The sequence below is a fragment of the Rhinopithecus roxellana genome, chromosome 1, assembly GCF_007565055.1.
Source record: "Rhinopithecus roxellana isolate Shanxi Qingling chromosome 1, ASM756505v1, whole genome shotgun sequence".
In the NCBI taxonomy this organism is placed as follows: Eukaryota; Metazoa; Chordata; class Mammalia; order Primates; family Cercopithecidae; genus Rhinopithecus; species Rhinopithecus roxellana.
Window position 1 is genome coordinate 28405288 of NC_044549.1, and position 13000 is coordinate 28418287.

Genomic DNA, 13000 nt, shown 5'->3' on the forward strand with positions numbered 1-13000 from the left:
GGTCTTGTGTCTTGCAAAGTAAGGACAGGCTCATGATAACAATCTAGCTTTCCAAACTACTCACAGTGCATGTAACTGACTTGATCTTGTTTTGTATCAGGAGGCCAATTCACTTTTTTATGTATTCAATTTCACTATATGAATTGCTCCTGTGAAAAAAATACTACATTATTGAAATTCTTAATTATACTAATCACTCCCCTTCCATGGTTATTGAGAATTATAGCTAAATCAAGGAGAGGATTGAATTTGGGTAAATCAAATGAGTATGTACTTAACAAAAATCCCTTTAGCTATTTTCGTTTTTGGGCGTATAGCAACACCTAGTGGCTTTACCGATTATTTCAGAGATTATTTCTAGAAACAGCTTCTTGGGGTTTTTTTCTCCCTTATTTAACCACTACTTATTTAATATTTTTTCTTTCCTCTTAATTAATGAACAAATGTCTTTGGCCATTTATTTTGTATTTAGAAAGTAAACTGGCTCTAGCATAGGAATAGATATTACAAAATTGATGTTTATCCATAAAAAGTGTGCCCCACCTAATAAAAATAAATGAAGTACTTTAAATGCAGATATCAAGATGATATAGCTCAATATTTTAAACATTTCACAACCTCTGGAACCTTCTGAATAATGACATTACTCAAATGGGAGCCTTTTGTGGGAAGTATTCTCTCCCTTTTATATAGATAGAATTTCTTATTTCTTTATCAAATGCATGTGTAGATCAGTGTATGCACAGATATATACATTTTATGGGATGCCTTGCTTATCAGGTACTCAATAATGAGTTCTTCATGTTTATATTTGCCATGTCATTGAACTGTTTTTATGTTTTGAGATTTTAGATCCCCAGAAGAAATATGTCTAACCTGCATCACACAGATTTCTGCCTTCTTAATAAATGATGTATTTTACAATTTTTCTTACCTTGACAACTTAGAATTATGGTTGCAAATAATTATTGCATTGAGCTGATGCCTTCTAGAGAACTTTGGGGGCTATTTCCCTATTCAGTTTGTTTTAGACAGACTCCAGTGCTTTATGAAACATTTGTATCTGTTCTTTACAGCTTTTCTGTCTTCTCCTTCTTTTCTTATCCTGCTGCTGGCATTGTTTCTTTCTTTCCCAGCCCGCTTCTTTTTTGTTTTCTTTGTCTCCCTCTTGGCCCCTTCTAATACCTTGCCTCTATTCTTTTGTGGACTAGAGTGTCAGCTAACCAAGTCGGCTAACTACGTAGCTTAGTGCTAACCCAATTCTCCTGGCTCCTAATTTTGTGCTGTTTCCACTATACTACACTGAAGATGTATGCAAAATCTGTAATGCTTTAAAGTAAGAGTAACTAGGTTTTGAGAGAGGACGTGGTCCACTAGAGCAAAATCCACAGCATTAGTGATTCTATTACTGTTATTTTAGCCATTGGATAGCATTTGTTGTACTTCTGGCCTGGTCACTATGTATGTGAGATTCTTCCTATTCACATACATAGGGAGAGAATTAAGTTAATCAACAGATATTCATTGTGCATCCCCTCTTTGTCGGGAGCATGCTAAGTACAAACATGTGTAGACTTATTTGATTGCATGCTAAAAATGACAAACCATGTGCAGGATTATAGATGCCTTCATAATTATGTGTTCAAATAGGAAGTTTTATATGAGACCATCCATCCTAAAGATTTGCAAAGGGTATTAATGAACTTTTAAACTTTCTGAATTGATGTGTTGTGGCCAAATAATCTATAAATGACACTTAAAAGAAAGTTGAATTTTCTTCATGCTGTTAATATGAACTCTAAGCCATAGGGCAATTTACCTCCTCTTAAATGGTCACTATTTCTTGTGCATTGTGGGATCTGAAATAAGCATATATGTTATATAGACTTTATGCAGTGTAGCTACTCTAAATAATAATACATTTAATTCCAAATATCTTCTATAGATTTCTATCTTATGCACACCTGTTTTATTAAAGCTTTATGAAGACATTTTATAATTTTCAAAAAGTCCTAAGCTTGAATGTAAATAAAGTTTTGATTATTTACCAAATAATCTAGGAGTCACACATAGATTTTTTGATAAAGCAGAGAAGTTGATTTTTTAAAAATACTTCTAAATTATAAAGATGTATTTTGTTCAGGTATTCTTCCAATAAAGGAGTTCCCAGTTTTTTGTGGCTATAAATTTCAGGATTTGTTGGCCTTCTTTTTAGTTCATTTTGTATCTCCTTGGTGGGACATTTGGCACAGCATATCAAATAGTGACAATAAGAGAGTCAGGCTTTGCAGCCAGACCACAGGTGGCAAATTAATTAAAGCTTCTGCACCTTCACTAATGTGCTTATCTCTGGGAGAAGGTAACCATTACTCTTTAAAATCCAAAGGTGACAATTAAAATTTCAAATGTTTGCTCCTGCCCCGTGGCCTGTGACATTGTTAGAGAAACACATCCTCAGTGTCTTAAGAGGGTCAGTGAGAAACTGTTTTTAGGAGCATAATCTGGGTGACTAGTGGCTCTTTCCGTAGGATTTACCCGTCAAATATAATCACATGCAGCTATTAAAATTACACTGGAGAAGACTTAGTGATGCAGAAAAATTAATATTAAAGTTTTTTTTAAAAAAGAACATTCCATAACTGCAGTAGAATGTTCTATTTTTGTTTAAAAATTACCTACATGCACAACTGGAAGAATATATTAGAGTATTAACAGGCTTATCTTTGGGAGGTAACATTGTAGGTGATTTTTCTTCATTTTGGTGGGTTTTTTTTTTTTTTTCAGATTTTTAACAGTGAACTTGGATTATTTTGTAATCAGAAAACAAGTTATTAAAAAGTATTTGTAACTTTCATTTTTTTCTTTAACATGAAAGATGATTTTTCCCCCTAGACTCTCTAACTTCATTATTCGGGAAAGTGGGCAGGAATCACAGTGAATTGGGGTTAAGAGAACTATTGTCAGCTTTCATTAGTTCACTCCACAAATACTTGTTGAGTATCTACATTGCACCCAGGCAGTGTTGGAGATAATGCATTAAATAAAGCCCCTGGGAGAGGAAGTACAATAAATAAATATTTACATCTTATGGTGATCAGTGTTCAATAAAGACTAAGGGGATTTTTTAGCATTGGGAGGGGAGGTGTCAGTTTCTTCATCTTTGAAAAGTGAGGGGTTTAGATCAGAGGAATAATGAAATCCTTCCCTCTCTAACATTCTGAACCTCCTATGACTTTTGAATAACAGTTGACTACCAAAGCAATTCTCACCTAAATGCAAAAGTGGGTCAATGTTAACATTGAGATAAAAGAGGAAATGTATATCCTGAGAAAAAGACTTGATTAAAAAGTGATGTTTCTGTAACTGTTGTTGATAATAAAGATCAGAAATGAAAATAGAGCATTAAATGTTGACCTAACACAGTAAATAGTACAAAAGAAAATATGATATCTTTCTTTGTTTCAGGTATCCTCTGGCACATGCAGGCCTGATGTTTCAGAATCTCCTGAATTACGTCAGAAGTCACCATTGTTTCAGTTTGCCGAGGTAATATATTACAATTGATACTTAACTAATGAGGAATTGTAAAGTGGGCTTAAATTGGGGCTGATAACAGTAACTGAAAGCAATGAAGAACTTTACTCAGCTCAACCATAAGTGGGAAAATAGAATCCAGTTTTGGAAAAGGTATTTTGGGTCTCTAGAGTTCTTAATTAAGAAATAACTACATTTATGCATTTATAGAAGCTTATCATTAAAGTCGTACTAAATATTATCAACCTCATTACTAATTTTTACTCGTGGATAGTAAGGTTAATAATATTTTGAATTACTATTAGAATTTAGTAATTTATTGGTTGTTTATTTGATAAAACAGAAGACAGAATCAACTCATGGTTATTGGCTATGCAACTAATCTATGCATTTCTTTTTCTTTTCTTTTTTTAATACACTTTCATCTTAATTGAAACTTTAGCATGAGGTTGGCAGTTTTCAAAGTCTTCTTTTATCAGACTTATTCAGCTCAATAGGTCTCTTGACACTGGTTCAAAGAGATGGTGTATAAAAGTACATTATCCTTGATATCAAGTCTAAAGTTTAAGACTGCTCAGAATATCTTAATTTGCTCTAGAACTCAATATGAGCCCTCATTGATAAATTTTTTTCTTAAACTTTAAGTCACCTGGTCTTTCCTTGATCATTTGAATTGTCTTTGACCAGACTTTCTTCACCACCGTCATCCTTCCTGGTGTTTGCCCAACTGTTTTACAGTTTTGTACAGGGGGAACATTTTTTATTTTTTATTTTTTTTTTAGAGTCAGAGTCTCACTCTGTCATCCAGGCTAGAGTGCAGTGGCATGATCATAGCTCATTGTAACCTGGAACTACTGGGCTCAAGGGATCCTCTCGTCTCAGCCTCCTGATAAGTAGGACTGTAGATGCATGCCACCATGCCCAGCTAATTTTTTTTTTTTAAACAGGGTCTCACTATGTTGTCTAGGCTGTTCTTAAATTATTGATCTCAGGCAATCTTCCCACCTCAGCCTGTCAGAGTACTGGATTACAGGGCATGAGTCACCACGCTCAGCCTGCACTCTTTTTTTTTCAGAAGCAGTTATAAACGTATTAAGATTGATCCCAACTTTGAAAGCAGAATGGCTTAAGAGATGATCCTTGAACCTTTAAAGATCTAATGAAACCTCTAAAATTTCACAGGAAATTTTGGATATGTTAGCATGTGTACACTTTTGTGGCTTCTAACAGCATATCTAAGATCCAGAGAGATCCCTGATCCTATTGCTTTTATATAAAAGGTCTCTATCTCCAGGAGCTCCTATGCATTTATTAATTGAAATCCTTATCTTAATATTAATTTATAATAACATCCCCCCCTTTTTTAGAACTTACGAGATACTTTTTCACAAAATTGGATAGATTATAGCACTGGTTCTATTTTGTTCACTGCCTGATTTAATTCTTAAAGGAATATATTGTATTTAGGTATAACCTACAATGTTTATATATTTCCCCTTATATACATTGTTTATTTTTTTCTAACTTTTATAAAGGATTGGTAGGGATGAAAAGTAATGTCTGAAATAAGTTGTACTGAGTTTATAATTCCTAAGACTTAAGGAAGATTTCTCTGGGTTCATTTTTGGATTCTGTCATATTTGCACATGGCGGTCACTTGAAATGACAAGATTCACGGTTTGACCAAGAAAATTTATAAAATGTTATCCTTGAATGTCTTCAGAACACTTGGTTAGATCTTACAATGGATAAAATGGTTTATTTCTACCTAGTTTGTTAAATTGGATTTGGTTGATATTTGTTGTTCTTACTGATATTTATTCTAAAAATGCTTATCTGATTAAAAAGCACAGTAGAATGAAATTTTCCTGATGGCTTCAGCAGTGGATACAATTAATTACTCAGTCAGTCTCTCTACTAATTTTTTTTTATTTTTATTTTGAGACAGAATCTTTCTATGTTATCAGGCTAGTCTTGAACTCCTGGGCTCAAGTGATCCACCTAGCCTCCCAAAGTGCTGGGATTACAGATGTGAGCCACACTGTGCCCAGCCTCCTGATTCTTTCTCATTCCTAAACATCACTTTTATGCTGTATAACTACGTGGCCCTGTTGTTTTTCTAACCAGTTTAACTAAAATGAAAAAGCAATTTTTGTAATTAAAGAGTTTTGATGAAGGTGGATTTGCTGCTTAGTAAGTAACCTTTGATGGAGTTGTTGGTGAACAGCTACTTGAAGGAAAGACTTCTGGGATTGGGAATGGGCTGAAGTTTATAATGCCCAGGCTTTCTGCTCCTGTGACCCACTTTTACCCTGTTTTATAGCTGAATAAAAGGTTTTTTCACTTTGGAACCAAAATTACTAACTCACCTTGCTCCCAGAATGTCCTTGAAAAGTATTTCCACATGTTCCTCTGAGCAAAGTCAAAGGAAGCTACCATAATTACCAACTGGAAACAAAAGGTCCCCTAGTTGAATCAAGTATAGGGTGGCAGACTCTATTCATTGTCACACACTGACGTGTGTGTGTGCATGTATGTGTGCATGTGTGTGTGCATGTGCGTGTGTGCACATGTGTGCGTGCATGTGTGCGTGTGTATGCGCATGTGTGCGTGCATGTGTGTACGTGTGTGCGTCCGCGTGTGTATGCGTGCGCACGCGTGCGGGCGTGTGTGTGCGCGCGTGCGTGTGTGTTTGTGCGTGTGTGTGCGCGCGTGTGTGTGCGTGTTCATGTTGGGTGGGAGGATGCAGGAGCTATGAAAGAAGAAAATACTTTTCATATTTAGTAAACCATTTATTGAGTTCTGGTGCCATGCTAGGTAACATCTTTTATGGCTTATTTTTTTTCACCGTAATCCTCTAAAATGCAGCATTATCATCATCATCAATTTACAGTGGTGAAAAATAACTCTCAAAAAGTTTAGCTGAGCTGGCCAAGGTCATATGGGCAAGTAAGTAGCAGAGCTGAGATTCAGTCTCCCAGATACCCTGACCCGCATCCATATGCTTCACCAATACTGCATCACAGCTGCCTCTAACTAGAGAACAGCTTGGAGGGAGTGGTGTTGGGAATAGAGTGAGGGAGTGGCTTTACTTGCAGCCTCCAGCTTTTAATAATACACATTTTTTCCTTTTTTTTTAAGTAAAGAAATTTATTTCAACAGGTCTTCTTAACTGCTATTTGATATATACCTGGTACCCTTACCAAAGACATAGCAAATGAGCCATACTCAGTCTTTGTTCTTTATAATCATCTGTTTTTAGAAACATGGCCTTTGTCTTCTCTTATCAGTTATAATGCTCTTCTAAAGGGATTGGGGGTAATGATTCATTTTTAAATCTTTATCAGTGTCTACAGTTGAAAATATATGGCAGAATCTTATGATCTGATGTGGAAGAATGTCATTGTGCATTAAGAATTGCTTGTTTCCTTTCAGATATCTTCAAGTACATCCCACCCTGATGCTTCTACAAAGCAGTGTCAAACATCTGCCTTGTTTCAGTTTGCAGAGGTATGGCCTTTTTAAAATGCTTTTTGGGCTAAGAAAACTTGTTGAGCTCAGGAATACTGGAATGGAGTTTTTATAATGTATAGTGAACTTTAGGCATGCCTGTTGTCGTTATTAACATAATGTACATAACAGAATATTTATTGCTTTTTCTGCTGCCTTTGATGTAATCATAGTCAAATCAGCTCCAGATTTTACACCCATTTTATAAGCATTCATTGAAGAGTTCATTCAGAATACCAGTAATGTGTTTATTTCATTTTATCTTGTTTTAAATTTATTTTAAAAGCTTGGAAAAACTGCTGTCAACACGAAGGCCAGAGGGTTTCGATTTATTAAATTTTTCCAGTAGTGAAATTAGATGCTATAATTCATGAATAACTCTCTCACAGTGATTGCAGTGGTGAATACGACCTGTTAGATCAGGTTAAATTAGCTTTCAATGTGATGTAGCTTCAGCCAGTATTTTTATTAGTGTGTAATCCCAGGCTTAGATCAGGTCAGCTTTTGTAAGATCTCAGATTTCTTTGGTTTGTCAGCCGAAGAGAGCACACACCAGAGAGCAACTTTTTTGGTTGGTACGCTGCAGAGACAAATCTGATATTCTTGATTTTGCCACAAAAGCCCTGGCCTCAACCATATGTTCATTTCTAATGAGCACTATGTGGCAAATAATAAAACATATATAGTTTATGAAAATAAGATGCTATCTGCTTTAGGTCTTTTCTTCTTTTCCTTTTTATCCCAACTAAAAAATGCATATCATAAACCAAGCAATTTTTTATAGGGTTGAGAGAAAATGACAAGCAGGACTGCGCTGTTTAATATTGATGTATTGAATCACTTTGATTCATTTGAATAAAGAATACTGCATAAATGGAATGTAAAATGATATCCTTTTGGCAGAAGAAAACCTACCATCTTACTTTGAAAATGAGAAAAAATTACTTTTGGCTCTTATAAAAAAAAGAAAAAAAGCTGTCTCCTCTTGGGACAACTTGTGTCAACTACTATGACTTTATACCATTGGTTGGCCTGCGTATGTATTAGGCTTCCCTGCCATAGTATTTGTTTAGCTGCTGAGGGCTATTGTATAAAACTGGTAACCAAAATATATAATGTTATTTCATGAAGAAAAATTTGCTTAATTAATCTGAATAAATTAAGATTTTGTTACAATTTTCCATTATAATAAGGAAGCTGTTATTTTCACTGTCTAGGGGAAATAGTTGTGTTAATAATACTTTCTTGCTTTCTTCCAGTTATTGATGCCCATTAATTCTTCAGAGTTAAAAAGGAATTTTGCCATATTGACTAAATTTATTTTTAATGTTGATATCTGAGCCACTTCTATCCAACTTTTCAGAAACATTTTTTTCAAAGCAGAATTGATTTGCCATGTATTCTGTTTGATTAAATTCTATACTGCATAGCAGGAATATTAGAAAGGTAGTGGCTCATCTTTGACACACCTGATATTTACATATGCATTGACTACCAAGAGTGTCCAGCTTAACTTAAAATACCAGTATGGAATAATGGAATATCTCAGCTGATGCTGGTTCTATCTCTTATCACCGCTCAGCCTATGATTCAGTGTATGTTTTTTTTTTTTTTTTTTTTTTTTTTGAGACGGAGTTTCGCCCTTGTTACCCAGGCTAGAGTGCAGTGGTACCATCTCGGCTCCCTGCAACCTTCGCCTCCCAGGTTCAAGCGATTCTCCTGCCTCAGCCTCCTGAGTAACTGGGATTACAGGTGTCCACCACCACGCCCTGCTAATTTTTATATTTTTAGTTGAGACGGGGTTTCACCATGTTGGCCAGGCTGGTCACGAACTCCTGACCTCAGGTGATCTGCCCTCCTTAGCCTCCCAAAGTGCTGGGATTACAGGTGAGAGCCACCATGCCTGGCCATGATTGTTGTTTTAGCAACACCATCATCACACTTGTTAGCTCCTGAAGCGCTGGGGACAGCTCTAAGGGACCAGTTTGGTGGTGTAATAGCCAGCATCCTGCAATTCTGCAGGATGAGATCCCATGATCCCATGCCTTTCATAAACTGATTTGTCCTTGCTGCTCAGTACACTAATTCTTGAATGAGATTTGGTCATTGCCTCTTAATTTTTTTTTTCTAGAGAAGAAAAGAACTTCTTACTCAGAGGAGAGAGTCAGGCAGGGTGGCATTTCCAGAAGTTGCCCCTTTGCTGTATAGCACTCATCTCCTGAGGACTCTTGGAGTTTTTAGCTGTAAAGTGTATGCAGGATTTGAAGAGCCTTTTAAAAAATTATTAATTTGTAAACTTAATTAGGAGTTGTTTCAAAATATAGGAAGGCATATATGACAGAAAGACCAAAATAAAATGGGTGATGTAAAAATATACATGTTCTGCTTTGCCCTAGAATGAGATGCAGTCCCCACAAGTATATAACTTTTCCTGGTTATATTTTGCAACCATTGGTAATAGCCCTAGTTCCTCAGCAAATTAAATTATTGTATCTTTGGCTATTTAGCTGTAAATGTTATATGTCTTTATACAAGAGTATTTCATGGTTCTCAAAGGATAAATAACCTCTGTCTTCACTTTCCCCCTCTAACCCAACAGTACCCTAACTTTCAATCTTTAACATCTTACAATCTGACCGTATTGTCAGACCAATACTGGGCTGGTTTTATTTAAGGCTAAATAAGAGCTAACTAGATGAACTAATACAAATATCTACTAAAATCTGCTATGAGCATGTGTATTGCAATAGAAATAGAATAGGCTGTAATTACTCACTGCGATATCCCTAAAGCTCTTAGAATTATTTCACAAAACACCATCACCTTTGAGAAAACCCAAAGACTCTTGAAATTCTTGTTTTAATTAGTCAAAAGCAAAGGTTCTCAAACTTTATAATACATCAGAGTCACCTAGAAGGCTGTTTACACACAGATTGCTGGGCCACACCGCCAAAGCTTCTGACTGATTAAATCTGGTGCTGGGCCTGAGAATTTGCATTTCCAACAAGTTTCCTATTAGAGAACCACAGTTTGAAACCACGGCTCTGTAGTTATGTGTTTTTTTAAAAAACCCAAATTATTAAATCATTATTGTTAAGGCACTTATTAATATCTCTGGGACTTCACGGTGGAAGGGTCAAGAGAGGAAGGGATTGATGTATGATAGAAAATTACTGCGTGGGGCACTTTATAGCCCTTCTCTTTTCAGAGGGATTCCTTGTCCTATTATGTGCACTTAAAGAGAAGTGGGTGTTTATATAAGCTAGGAAACAATTTATCTTTTAAAAATATTTAGCTTTGTAATATCGTTTTAAGATCAGGCATGCAAAATTCTCAGAAACTATTTCTGTTCATTTTATTTACAAACTCTTATAACACTGGGAAGAAGTTAACTAGATTTTCTCTTGGAAATTGGTTATTTATCATGTAAAATGTTTATCTGAGAAACATACTTTTAACAGTAAACCCGGGTAATTTCTTTAGGTCGAAATGTTTTGTTTTGTTTTGTTTCTTTCATTGAGTCCTGATCTCTTCCTTGCAAGATGAGAAAGATATTTTTCCTTCTTAACCAAATCTGATCATTGAAAAGCTCATTGAAATTAATCTATATGGAACCATGAAACTGAATAAACATATTTATTTGTAGGTGCCTCATAAATGTTTACATTTAAGAGGAGAAAAATCAGGATTTTGAAAGAAATACAGAATGCAGGGACAGTTTCCCACTCCCCACCCCCAATTTCAGCTTGTCTCCCATTCCAAGGTGACAGTCATATTTCATCCAGATTCAGCCTGGCCCATCCAAAGTGCCATCTACTCTGTGTTTCCAGGCTCTGATCCATTAAGTTGGTCAGAATGAGTCCTAACTGCATCTTCTGTTTACAGGTAGTGACACATCAGTCACTTTTTAGATCTAGTTTACCAAAGACTAATGACCAAATATAATGTCAGAAAGGAACTGTTGTCTTTAATTATTTAACAGGCTTAAAAGCCATGACCAATCCACATATTCTCTGATGTGCTCTGTGGCTGACTCTTACACCTAGAGGATATCTTTGCACTGAAAAATTGTATTTACCTTGAAGACACAGAGCTAATCTGGGTGATTTAGATAGATTTGGACTTTAAAACTTCCCTTAGAAGATATTTACTTTGCCTATATAAATATAACTATAATCTCACCAAAATTAAAATATTGTCACCATTGTATATAAGCAGTAGGTATAAATTTAATGCATTTATTTTCATGAGGGAATGCTCAGTTTGTTACACAATATTACAGTCAATTAAAAACACCATATACTTACACTGTGGCTCATGCCTGTAATCCCAGCACTTTGGGAGGCTGAGGCAGGCAGATCACGAGGTCAGAAGATCGAGACCATCCTGGCGAGCACGGTAAAACCCCGTCTCTACTAAAAATACAAAAAACATTAGCCAGGCATGGTGGCGGGCGCCTGTAGTCCCAGGTACTCGGGAGGCTGAGGCAGGAGAATGGCGTGAACCTGGGAGGCGGAGCTTGCAGTGAGCCGAGATGACGCCACTGCACTCCAGCCTGGTGACAGGGTGAGATTTTGTCTCAAAAAAAAAAAAAAAAAAAAAAAAAAAAAAAAAAAAAATACACTGTAACTAATCAGTGGATGTATTATGTGTTTTATTGGAAGCACTAATATTTCTTTTTAAATAAGGAAGGTAAGGAAAGGAACGCCTTATTTCCTCTTTGACTCACTTATTCTTTGAACAATTATCAGTCATCTTCTCCCAAACTACAATATTTACAATACCTTTATAATTGAAAAAGACTTCCACTATTGCCTAATTTGATTCTGGTCTTTACCACCTGTTTGTTCACCCACCTCAGACAGCCATAAAATTAGCAATTTAACATCCAGGGTGATCATTTTTCTTAGCACTTTAGCTGTACCTCATGTACTGTCACATCCACCCTGTAGCTAGCCTTTATGGATGAATATTGTTTATCCGAACATCACGTAATAGTCAAAAGAGAGACTACAGTGAAATTAACTTATTGGCAAGCCCTATCCAATTTGAGGAAAAGAAGAAGCATGCCCATGAACATCCTATGCAGTCTGGCCCACTAGTGCCCTCTACCTATCAACCTAGCAAACACACACTGCCCTCCAGAGCTGACCAGTCATTGGAAAACAGATGTCAACTATATTGTTCCTATCTGAAAGGATGTATATGTCTCTTAGGCAGAACAGCATGGGCAGGAGTAAACAGTGATGTAACAAATCATTGTTGTACTAGCTGTGCTTGAAATTGAAGCCATCAGCAGAGATGAGAGAGGGCCCTAAGACAAAATACTAAGGAAAAACATTGAAGGGATTATTATGGAAAGAAGAGCCAGCAAAGAAGAACCACGAGGAGTGGCCTGCGACATACGAGGAAAGCAAGGACCCTGCAGTAACGGAAGGGCAGGAAGGAGTTTTTCTAAAGAAAGACTAGCACTGTCAAATGCTGCAAAGAAATTAAGATAAGGACCAAGCCATGGAAATTAACGTATGCCCTGTTTTCCACGCTTCCTTCCCTCAAATTAAGAAGTTTTTGATTTAACTTTTAGAAATCGTACCTCACACTGTGTAATGCCATAAAAATGTTACTGTTAGGAGATTCTGGAAATATTGGACTACTAAAATATGTTGAACCTTCCCCCACACATGCCTTTTTGGGAATCAGGCTTCCAGCAACCTTGAGCATTTAAAATGCTTCCCTGTACCTGTAAGCAGGTGAAAATCCTCCCAGAGGCAATAAGGAAAACTGTTCTTACTAAACCGAAGGGGACCATTCTCAAGCCTCCTCTCTGACAGCTGTGCTTTAACTCTAAGGGCAGGTAGTGCATCCATGCAGTCAGTCATTCATGAGCCTCTCAGTGTGCCATGCACTGCATTGGGCACAGGATATGTGGGAGTGACATACACAGGGAACGAAAACC

The 13000-nt window shown here is 36.4% G+C and overlaps 1 protein-coding gene across 7 annotated transcripts in view; it reads left to right on the top strand.

Moving 5' to 3' along the window:
• The window catches only part of BBX (BBX high mobility group box domain containing), a 273615-nt gene that overhangs the window by 202482 nt on the left and 58133 nt on the right, over positions 1-13000 (top strand). For all 7 annotated transcript variants that reach the window (XM_010386614.2, XM_010386615.2, XM_010386617.2 and 4 more), the window contains 2 exons: positions 3466-3546; positions 6970-7044. In XM_010386614.2, the coding sequence (XP_010384916.1) occupies positions 3466-3546; positions 6970-7044 (156 nt within the window). The remainder of the gene's footprint in view (positions 1-3465; positions 3547-6969; positions 7045-13000) is intronic.